This window comes from Tupaia chinensis, unplaced genomic scaffold, assembly GCF_000334495.1.
Source record: "Tupaia chinensis unplaced genomic scaffold, TupChi_1.0 Scaffold000366_1, whole genome shotgun sequence".
NCBI lineage: Eukaryota > Metazoa > Chordata > Mammalia > Scandentia > Tupaiidae > Tupaia > Tupaia belangeri.
The window spans coordinates 3,627,023-3,639,237 of NW_006159863.1; the positions used below are offsets into that span (position 1 = coordinate 3,627,023).

A 12,215-nucleotide genomic window follows, 5' to 3' on the forward strand; every position below is an offset into this window, starting at 1 on the left:
TGAACCCTGAAAACTTTCTAAGAACTATGAAATACTTGTAACCCAGTCCAAATACGATGAATATGACAGGTACCAGACCTACGTGACAACGAAGGTGCACAGAAAAGCTCTAACCACAATGTCTTTAGGTGCCTCCTCTCACCAAGGAAATAGGAACCTACTGTATTAAACCAGAGCTATCAGTATGACATGAGAAGTGAGTCAGGAGAGACCAGTTCCCCATTTACATTTGTATGAGTGTCAATAATCTTCAGTAGTATTATTTTTCTCCTAATTTAATAAAATTCATGTTGGTACTAACTTTTGATAATGCTGACAGGCTTTAGGCAGACATAAGCTACAAAAATTCCTGAAGTGTCTTAAAAGAAGTGAGCAAAGGAGGATTCCTAAGTAGTACCCTGCTTCCTCACCAGAATTTAACAAGGTATACAAAACCTAGACCTGAGAACACATCACAAATATTGGGTAGTTGGAAAAGCCATGACGTATTTTTGTTTTTCCATGCAAAAATGCGTCATGACTTTTCCGATGACTCAACAGAGTTTTGACCTTCTCAGAGAGGTTTAAATGATCTGTTTCTATGTCTGCCTTCCCCAGTAGATAAAAAGGTGCTCAACAGTAAGACTGGCTGAATCGATGAAGCATCGCCCTCTAGAACAGTATCTCATCTGCAGAAGACCACAGGGCTTAACCATCTCCCAAAGTACTGGGTCATCGGAACAGTCATGACGTATTTGTTTTTACATTTTTCTACTCAAAAGATGTGTTACGACTTTTCCTATGACCTACCATTTCATTAGGTTAGTAGTCAAAAGCAACGTATCTAATCAGAAAAGTTTCTAATGAGCAGTAAGTAAATAATAAAATGAACGTGGAGGAAATACACATGGGCACGGATGCACACAATTTAAAACTCCAACTACATTTTGTCAGAAAAAGGTATTAAAATTGACAGTCTTGGCAGTCTTAACATGGCCTATGCAGAAAACCAAAGCTTCGTTTTCCAATGTGTAAAGTAAATGAATCACCTCAGAAAGAGCTGCAGAATGTTCAACATCCCCAATCTGATAAAGTCTGTCTGTGTCAATACTGAGTATCTGGGAATGAGTCACTTTTCCTCCAGCACCAGTCAGTATTTCATCAGAGTTGCTCTGCAAGGATATCCTCCGACGTTTGGAGGATGATTTTGTAGCAAACACAGACTGCTGACATTGACCAAGACCTTCCTTTTTGGCTATAAATGAAAAACAAAATAAAACATTACATAGGCATAAATGTTTAAAGTTATCATTTAAAACTCTTGTATATAGTAGTAATTTTAGTACTGCTTAGTGCTTGAGTCTAAATGAATTATCAACCAAAAGAAAAATACAGTATATACTCTTTGATTCAAAATAAGGAAATCTAAATAAATGGCACAAGTGAACAGGACAGGGACCAGCAGGTGGCATGGTGGTTAAAGCGCTGAACTCCCACATGGCTGACCACGGTTTGAGTCTCAGACCTGGTGGCTTGAAAATCATGCTGGGCATGTGTGCATAGGTGTGAAAGGGCCAAGGAGGAGAATGGAGGAGAAGAGGCTGTGGTGTGGCCAGCACCCCCAGGGGGGGTGATTTCTCACTCTCCCTCCTTCTCTCCAGTGAGTGCACACACCCTATGGCAAGAACTAAAAAAAATTAAAAAAAAAAAAGTGAACAAGACTATTACAAATAAATTTAGATATTACAATGAAGTTTTTTCAGGCATCAAAATGTACAAAGATGTATTGATATACATTTGCATATCTCATTAGTATCTTCCAAATCTGCCAAGGAAACATTCATTTATAATATATTAAAGAATGTGAGTACATCCTAATACGGATATGTTTGTACATGTATTTTAGGGAAAAAAAAAAAAAGAACAACGTAGCTCAGTTCTTTCTGGCTACAAATAAAGAATTAATTGCCTGCCGAATTATAATAATGATTTTAATAAAATAATTTTTTAAAATAATTATTTATTTTAATTTATTTATTCGTTCATTGATTTTTTTTTTTTGAGAGATTTTCACTGTAGTGCGCGTGCGCTCGCCAGACAGACAGAGAGAGACATAGAGACAGAAACCGAGAAATCATCCCCCAGGGGGGATGGTCACACTGCAATCCCTTCTCCTCCATTCTCCTCTCGGGATCTTGGGCACGCATGCACACGCACCCGGCGTGAGTTTTAAGCCACCGGGTCTAGGACGCAAACCGCGGTCCACTACGTGGGAGTCCAGCGACATAGCCATTACGCTAACTGCTGGTTCCCTCGTTCATTGATTTTTAATTTGATCAGAGAAACACACACAGTGAGGGGTGGGGGTGGGTGCGGGTAGAGAGAGAGAAAGCCACCAGGTCCGGGACTTGAACTGCAGTTGGTCATATGGGAGTATCCAGCACCTTAGCTGCCTTAGGCACCACACCACCTGCTGGTCCCAATAAAATAAATTTTAAAATGCAGTTCAAGGTCTGACTCTGTGGTACAGCAGTAGCACAGTGCTTAGGAGAAGTAGGATCCCACATAATGACCACACTTTGAACCCCCTGCCCAAAGAGAGGGAAACTCATCAGACATACACGTGAGTGCCAGAGATCTGACAGGCTAGAAAACTAGAGGGAGGACATGCAGCAGGACCAGACCCTCCACAGGGCGTTTCTCTCTCTCACTCTCATGTGCACATGTACGTGCCTGCAATAAACCAGAATAATTTTTTAAAAAAAAGTAAAAATTGAAACACTATGTAAGATAACATATCACAAACACAAATGAGTATATCTAAATGGGTCGTGTACTGCAGAGGCTGAAGAATCCAACTTGCGTTAGGTTAACATCACATGACCCACAAGGAAAAGAAGAAATAAACCTGAAGACGGTTTCAGAAATGAAAACAACATCATTTGAAACTGCAGAGTGTAAATTACTAGAGGAGAGATTATGATGAGTATAGCAGGGCCACCGTTTTGTCAAATTCTGGTGCTTGACATCTTTTGTAAGTGAAAAAAATCAAAAGTGACTGAATAATCAAATAAATGACAAGAGTTATGGTAAAGAATGTGGCAAACTGTGAAGAAACAAATCAGGTTGGACATACCTGTTCTTAAAGCCAGGATTTGGTGTCTAGTATTAACATAAATCTTTGCCAAAATTAATAATAATTCTATAAAAATCAAGGTTTACACATTCAAATCAGCCCCATGACATATTCCACAGCTGTAATTAGCTCTGACATTATAAAACTTAAATCTTAAATTGTGATCCTGTGGAAATTGGAAATGTAGGCTCAGGAATAAAAAAAAGAAAGGAGTCTTTTTTTTTTTTCCCTTATGAGAGAGAAGAGAGGAAGAAAGCAGGGGGTAGGGGGAGGTAAGTAGAGACATTTTTCTGACTAGGTCTCTTTGTGTGGTGACTTTCCTGAGCCAATCTCCCAATTAACTAGGATTAAAGGGCATGCAACCATGCCTGGTGGGTTCAGGCTGGCCCAGGAACTGGGCCCAGGTCTCCCATGTGGATTCCAGCCTCCCAGGTGATGCAGTTACCTATGTACCTCTGCAGCGGAGCCAAAAACAATTCTTTCTACTCACTCAAGTCTGTTGTCTTCAATGTTCCCTTTGCCTCTGAAAATTCTGGATAATCAGCTATTTTCTCGTTTTCCTTTATAGACAGAAAAGCCGACTGGAAGGCAGATATTCGCTCTTTTAATGAATTAACATTTCGATACAGTACAGGGCTTCCCTGTTAAAACACAAAAACACAAAGGGTATTATAAATCAAATTAAATACAGTTCCCATAGTCCAGACCTATAATCACTGAATCCAAAACTAAATACACAAAGGCTTTTTGTCAATCAAAGGAAATGAATTAGTGTAGCAGAATCCCTTCTTCATGGAATTATAGTTTCAGTTTGAATATTTAGTGTGCTGTAATGATCTTAGTTGCTCCTCTCCAAGTTTCTTTATTTATACACATATATTTTAAAATATGGATATATTTGCCAGAGGGTATGTGTACTTGCCAGAGAGGGCGGGGAGAGAGAAAGAGAGAAAGGACTCCCCAATGCGATATGGTTCTCCATCTGATTAGGATTTGGGACAAGCATGCGCCCAAGCCTGACATGTTTTGTAGGCTGCTGGGACTGGTCACCTGTCATGTTTGACTTGTCTCTCCTAAACACTACATCATGGCTGGCCTGCTCCCCCAGTTTTTAGCAAAACCTGAGCAAATAATAATAACTGATTAGGATATATAGATATAGAGATGTGTCACTAGTGATATGCCGGATAATACTGATACTGTTGAGCCTACAGATCATGCTAAGAGAAGTCTGGGCAGATGTGTATGTGTGTTCAAGACCCAAGGGGAGAATAGAGGAGAATGGACTGCAGTGTCGTCATCTCTGTTAGGGGATGATTTCTCACTTTCCCTCTCGCTGTCTGTCTCTCTCTGGTGAGTACATGTGCCCTATGGCAAAAACCTTAAAAAAAAGAAAAAGAGAGAAAGAGAAAGAGAGAGAGAGAGGGAGAGAGAGAGGGGGAAAGGGAGAGAATTCTGAGGGGGTTAAGGATTTTTCTTTCATAACTCATAATCTATTACATGAGACAGCCTCAGCAGATAAAATTTGAAAGGGAAAAGGACAAAAGCATTTCTGAGCCTAGCCTAAAAACATATACGGAGAACTCAAAAATGTCATGAAAAAAATAATGGAAGTAAAGTACAAGTTTATTCTGGTGGAAAAAAGTCTAAATTCATGCATTTTTCATGATACAGACTTTTCATGAACATTTTGAAGACCCTTTGTATAGTGGGCACCAAGAAAGCACTGACTCCTGCAGCTGGGCAGAAAAAAAGAGAGGGATCTGCCTATCTAGAGATTTTACCAACAGCTGTGCTGAAAGCATCCCTCGGAAGTCATCTTTGATGCCTCCGAAACATTGAAGTCTCAGCCAACTTCCTTCAATCCGAGCAGGTCTCTCCTCATGGCCAGCTCTCACGTGCCTTCCATCCCAGGAGGCCAGAACAAGATACAGAAGGTTCCACGCTAGCTCAGACATCCACTCTCCCCAGCTAAATTTTCCTGATTGTATGAGACCTGGAGGACACTAACTTCCTTAGGGCTGAAAGCCAGCCATTCGCTTGAAATAAAAAGTTAGATAAAACCAGCACAGGTATCCTCTCAAAATCCTGCCAATGGAGTTCCAGTCAAAGGCTGATAAGATGTAATTTATACTAGCAGCAATAGACATACCAGATAAGGCAAATAGTAGAAAATTTAACTGCTCTGTTTATATACAAAATAAATTACTGATTAAGTTTTTTATTTAAGTTTTTACTTTCCCCTTTATTATTTGGGATATTAACATATTTCCACCAATACAGGGAGTTTGTGGCAATTTTAAAAATTACACCAGGAGGCTAAAATAAAGTAAAAAATGTCCTCCCTATAAAATATCACAGGGAGAAAAAGCATTTAAAATGGTGACCTGTTCACACATTTGATTCTACTCCTACACTTAAATATGTTCATAAAGCCAACTTCTATTACATAACACAACATTTCAGTTTCAAGATAAATACATATGACATAAACATTTAATATGCATAAAACGTTTGTGGTCAATCCATTCATATGAGTAACAAACAAAGATTATCTTAAAGTCATACAATTTACTGGGTTAAAAATGCATCTGACAACCTAATACCTTAAATATGCTTTTTGCACTCATATTTGAATTTGGTATAAGATAGATTTAGTATCTAAGGAACATGGAGCACTTTAAAATAGTGCTCAAAACAAATTGTAAGTTTCCCTAATCAAAATGATTTATTTCTGCTTTCCACTGGAGGAAAAAAAAGTCATACTCATTTACAAAGAAAAGAAATCTGGCTCCCTTAGATCATGAGGACAGCCTTCTGTCAAACTTTATTATTGTTATATGTTATGGTAATCTGTCATCAGCAATCTTTGATTTTGTCACTGTTAATTATTTTGGGGTGCTATAAATCATCCCCAAGTAACATAGCAAGCTGTTTTTTCTTTTATTCCTTCCATGAGAAAGAGAAACAGAGATAGAAAAAGAGAAAAAGACCGGCACCCCAATAGGGTTCCCATGCCAAACCCATCCTGCCTTACCCAGCTTGGACCATGGGCAGTGTGCATTCCTAGTGTGCTGAAGATCCTGGGATATGGACCCAGACTTCATATCCCTGTGGATCCAGCTGCACCACCACTGCACCAACTGGCCCCCAAATGGCAAACTTAATAAATGTGAGTATTTTGACTGCTCCATTGACTAGCAGTTTTTCCAGACTGCTCCTCCTCTGGTTCTAGTCCCAAAGACACAAATTTGAAATTAGGGCAGTTAATAATCCCAAAATGGCCTCTATGTGTTCAACTGAAAGCAGCATAAGTCTCTCACTTTATTTTATTGTTTTTAAGAATTATTTACCTAACTTTATTTTAGTAGTAGTATTATTTTAATATGACCAGAGCGGGAAAGTGAGAATGCAAGCTATCATGTCTGGGACTTAACCATGGTCAGCCATGTGAAAGTCCAGCACCTTTACCACCATGTCACCTGCTGGCCTCAGATCTCTCACTTTAAATCATAAGCTAGACATGATTAAACTCATCGAGAGGCATGTCCAAAGCTGAGACAAGCTAAAAGCTAGGCCACTTACGCTGGTTAGCCAAAATGTGAATGCAAAGGGAAAGTTCTTGAAGGAGATTAAGAGTGTTATTCCCTTGAATGCATCAATGATATGTGAAAACTTTTTATTGCTGATATGGAAAAAGTTCCAGTGAATAGAAATTAAATCAGCTATAACATTCCCTTACACCAAGGCCTGATCCAGAGCAAGGACTTAATTCTCTTCAATTTCATGAAGGCCGAGAGAGGTGGAAAAAGCTGTAAGAGGTGGAAAAGCTAGCAGAGGCTGGTTTAAGGAAAAGACTCCATCCCCAAAACATAAAAGTGCAAAGTGAAGCAGCTAGCGCTGATACATTAATAGAAGTTGCAGCAGGTTATCCAGAAGATCTAGCTGAGATCATTGAAGAAGGTGGTTACACTAAACAACACATTTTCAATGTGGATGAACAGTTTTCTGGTGGAAGAAGATTCCACCTAGGACTTTCGCAGCTAGAGAAAAGTCAACGTGCCTGCCTTCAAATTTCAAAACGTATCCTGACCCATTAGGGACTACCAAGCTAGAGACCATAAGTTGAAGACAATGGTCATCTATTATTCTGAAAATCCTCTGAAAGTCCTGAGGAATTATTCTACATCTACTTTGCCTGTGCTCTATAAATGGAACAATAGAGCCTGGATGATGGCATATCTGTTTATAACATGGTCTATTTATTTTTTCTTTTTTAAAATTTTGCTAGAGGGCATGTGTGTTCGATGAAGACAGAGAAAGAATGAAAGAAAGCTTCCCCTATGGGGCATAGCCACACCACAATCCCTTCTCCTACATCTTTATCTCCTTTTAGGATTTTGAGCAGACATGAACATGTGCCCAGGGTGTTTCTCAAGCCTCCAGGTCTGGGACTTAAACTGCAAAGTCGGCCATGTGGGATCCAGTTGCCTCAACTACCAAACCACAGGCTGCCCCAGTTCACTCACTATTTGAAGCCCACTGTTGAGACTTACTGCTCAGGAAAAAAAAAAAAAGATTTCTTTCAAACCAGCAGATGGTATAAAGGGTAAGGCTGCTGGATGCCACATGGTTGATGCACAGTTCCAGTCCTGGACCTGGTGGCTTGAAAAACATGCTAGATGTGTGTGCATGCACACCCACAATCCTAAGAAGAGAATGGAGAAGGGACTCCAGCATGGTCATCCTCTCTGGGAGTTGTTTTCCCACTTTCCCTCCTTCTCTCTGTCTCTCACTCAGGTGAGTGCAAGCTCACGATAGCAAAAAACAAACAAAACAAACAAACATCTCAGACTATCTTGCAATTGAAAGAATCTTTTACTCATGCATGATTTTGTAACAGAATGCTCTAGTCATTGAAAAAATATTGGCTGACTGAGTTATGTACATCTTCCATATGTTGAGGTATTTTACTAGGTAGTATCAAAGCTTCACATTGATTAATAACCCCACTGATCAATGAGAAAAGTCTAACTATTGGGAAGGTATCAAGCTCACGATGGTAATACATTTTCCCGAATTCTAAAGTTTTTTTGGAAAATGCAAATTTTCTCACTGGTAAAGAATATTTCAGTTTTTGTAGCAGATTGAGTTTGTTTTTAAGAGATGTGGCTCTCTTCCCAAGTCTCGCTAATCATGACTTGTTGATCAAATATATTTTCAAATAAAAGTAATGTTTCACACACACACACAAAAAAATAGTGCGCAGTTCAGCAAACAGCTCAAAATTAAAAAGAAAAGAAAAAAAAAAGGCATACCCATGATTTTCCTAGAAACATCTATCATACTTCTACATATGCTTCTGAAGTGTTTGGTATATACTCCCTATTTAATCATACATAATTCTCTAAGGGTTGACACTTAATAAAATTTATCATTTTAACTGCTTCATCAAGGACATTTAGAAAGACTGGCATTCTTAGTATTTCCTGAGAATGCCTAGCAGCAAGGAATACAATGACAGCTTGATGTCACTGGCATGACTTATGCTTAGACACCAGCAATATCCCTTGTCACTGGTTTAGTGCCCTGAGAGCAAACACCAACACAGTAAAAAGCAAATGTCTAAGCAAATTACAAAAGTAGTTTTGACCTCCTGAAAGGGACTACGGGACGATCACGGGTCCTTTTTGCTGCCTGACCAACTTTCAGAACCACTGTCTCATGCATAGATAGTGCCTAAAACTGGAAAATGAAATGGCAATGCAAGTAAATTATTTTAAAATAGGAAGGTCAATGCTAAGAGTCAATGACAGCCTATCTGTCCACAATATGGTTTACTGAGGTTGTTCTTCAAGAAGGGTAAGCTGGGGCTTACATCTCCCATAATGAGCACTGTGCTATTATTTAAGGGCATGTATTACTTTTGGTTAAAAATTTGAAGAAAATAGCTAAATACATCCTTATCAGCAGACAAATAATTTGCTCCTTTTCTCAAGGGTGTCCCAAGTACACTGTGTTCTGGGAGATCCCAGACTCTTCACACCACAGAGCAGTCATGAAAAAAATCAGAAACTTAGTGATAAGCTATGATATTAAAAAGCTGGAAAACAGTGCCTCATCTCATTAGAGAAAAATAGATATTAACTGGAAAAAAATCTGCAAACTAAAGCAGAAAGCTCCTATAGAAAGCTATTTCTACATATGTTTTTATAACTCTTTATATGCCCATGCTCGACATCACCATTTACAATGACTACCTACTTTACGTAGGACACACAAAAAATATTTTCTCTCAAGATGCCAAACAGGTGAAGATGCACTAGGAGGCAGAAACATTGCACAAAAGCTTCATAATGAAGCTACACATTTCCTATGGGAATTCATGATAGAACTTAGAAGAAAAATCATACCTGATAAGGGGAGTCCTGTGTTAAACGAGATCTCTCAGAATTCTTTAAACTGCGCTGCTGAGCAATGAAGCGAATCAGATGGTTTGTTTCAGGAGAGCCCCGAACACCAACTGTGGAACGTCGCCTAGATTTTTTAAGGTACGATGATGATTTGCCTGTAATGAAACTCTCTTATGAATTGGAAGAGAACAAGACAATCATCAGCAACATGCCTAACACCTATGATACCTCAGCCCCAGAGAAGCATAATTAAATATGTTATAGAAATCAAAGAATTATTGGCAACGTTTATGCGAGGGGGATTTCAAAGAGTTGGTGGAAAAATGGAATTAAAGTTAGAGTTTATTTTGGTGCAGTTTTTGAAAACTATGCATACGCTTTTCATAATATGCATTTCCCGTGAACTTTTTGAAGACTGCGTGTATCAGGTGGATACAAATCTGTGTTTTATTCTGATTTAGCTACTAGAACAGAGCCTCACACATAGAAGGAATTATTAAAGAGTTGAGTAACTTCGTAAATATAATTTTCATTTTGGTTCCATGTTTCCTGCACATAGAGGTAGATAATAGCTTGCCTTTGACTAAGAACTTCTTTTTCTGAATTAGTCTTATCCTCAAGGACTGAAAGCAAAGATCTTCCCCAGGTCCATGTAATCTCATGTTGTTAATTCGTCAGATTTGGTTTCTCTTTGATATCCACTGTCCTGTAGCATAAAACCCTGAATTTTTAGCCACATGCCTAAGCACACAAGATGAATTCAGATTTTTAAAGTTCTCAGTGGTGCTCTTAAGAAGGGAACACAGAATGCTGTCCTACTCTGGCCTTATCTCATTTATGCATGACCTGGTCTGGTGCCCTTTGACTCAGTCGCCCATGATCCTCCATTTCCAAATGCTGTTCTCTAATCCATTCCATTCCCCTATTTCTTTCTTCTTCATCTAAGTCAGACTTCACGAGTGAATCTCATTTCTACTATGTGAAGGCCCTCAGTCAATTTTCTCTTTGATAATTACAAAAAGAGGCACACCCCAATCTTTTGATGTTGTATTTTTCTTCATTGTTCTTCAACTTTCTCTTATTTTGGCCATTCATAAACATAGAATGTATTATTATCCGTATCAAACACCTGTTCATATCCCAAGTGTCAGGTCAAAAACGAATCCCATACATACATTCTTTTCCAGTAGGGCTGGAGCAAAACTATTACGTACATTATTACCCTAGGGCCATGAGACACTGTCACCTCTGCTCCACTAAATGAACTGTATATGACCTGCGCACAGAAGTATCCCTAAACAAGCAAGTTTACAGGTGTCAATCAAGCAGTATGAAAGGGTAAATGAATAAAATTCAAGTACATTAAAGTTATGTTATGAAAAGCATCTACTATAGAAATGACAACTTCACTGACCTGAAGTGTTCTTAACAAAACTTTCAGGCGTAATTCCCAGTTGCTCTACCGTTACTGTGGAAAAGTTCAAAGGTGATTTAAACGGATCTTGTGTGCAAAGATTAGGAGTTAATTCTGCTGCAGGCTTCTGAGGAGTCACCAGCTTTCCAGTTCCCAAAATGAAGGAGACATTTTCTGAAACCGACATGTTTAAAGAGCTAAACATCATCATCAAGACAAATACCTTAACTTAAAATTTCACAAGGAGGAAGATCACTACATACCAGCATTATTAATAGTAGACTCCTTAGTTTCAGAGTCCTCCTGAGCTTTTAAATTGGTATCCATCTAAGATACAGGGGGAAAAAAAGATCGCATAAACAAAATTAATGTGATTAGACCAAGAGCCTCATTTAAGACTGAATTCTAAATCAATACCGCCATAAAAATACATGCCATGAAAGTACATTTGGAGAACAAATTAAAGCGAAATAAATGAAAGAAACTGTTGTTTAGGACGAAACAAAACAGATCCCATAAACAAGCCAGGGCTTTTCAATTTTAGCGGATAACCGAATCATCAAGTACCCCGTCAAGGGTGCAGCTTTGTACATTTCCAGAAATTCTGTTTCAGCAGGTCTGGATAGGCCCAGAAATCTGCATTTTAAGGAGCACCCCCGGAGAGGCCTGAAGAGCACCACTATCTGCTTGTGAGCGGGATCAGTCGAACGAGCTTCGGAGAAGCAGTCCGGTGAGCAGCACTGTTGTGCTACCGTTGAAATCCGAACCAGGACACTAGCCTACCTCTCACGCGCAACTCAAGTGCTCCGACGCCTCGGTTTATCCGGAAAGCTCCGCAGCAGACTGCAGTCGCGGTTGTCGAGCCTTCTGAAACCCGGATCTTGGGTTCAGAAGCTTAGGCTTGATGAAGTATCTGCTGTCAGTCAGGGAGGTTCTGCTCCCCAGCTCCCCAGCCCGGTGTCCAAGCGGCCTAGAACCTGACCTCAGCCCGCGTTCAGCCCACCCCGCCGGCTCCACCGCCTCCGCCCGCCTCCCGATTCAAATCGCCGGCTCCGCCTTCTCCGCGACCGCGGGTACTCTTGGAATCTCTACGCCGCTGTCCTCGCACGTGTCGGTGCGCACCCCGACCTCTCTCACACCTCTGCCCCGCAGTCTGAGGCAGAGGAGCACCTTCCTGAACTCCATGAGAAGCCACCTGTAGCTGCAGGAGACTCAATGGACATGATGCGCCTAACTTGTGACCACGGGGACTATTTTACCACGGAATGACGCG

At 39.9% G+C, this 12,215-nt stretch overlaps 1 protein-coding gene across 2 annotated transcripts in view; it reads right to left on the bottom strand.

Annotated features, from left to right (window-relative positions):
- The window catches only part of CDCA2 (cell division cycle associated 2), a 55,961-nt gene extending 43,746 nt beyond the window's left edge, over positions 1–12,215 (bottom strand). The window contains exons 1-6 of one of the 2 annotated variants that reach the window (XM_006153253.3): positions 11,726–12,215; positions 11,206–11,269; positions 10,943–11,116; positions 9,529–9,683; positions 3,606–3,756; positions 1,029–1,234 (exon numbers count right to left, since the gene is read on the bottom strand). In XM_006153253.3, the coding sequence (XP_006153315.1) occupies positions 1,029–1,234; positions 3,606–3,756; positions 9,529–9,683; positions 10,943–11,116; positions 11,206–11,269 (750 nt within the window). In that variant the 5' untranslated portion in view covers positions 11,726–12,215. Of the gene's footprint in view, positions 1–1,028; positions 1,235–3,605; positions 3,757–9,528; positions 9,684–10,942; positions 11,117–11,205; positions 11,270–11,509; positions 11,683–11,725 lie in introns of those variants that run through there. The other variant, XM_027773736.1, reaches the window with a different exon arrangement.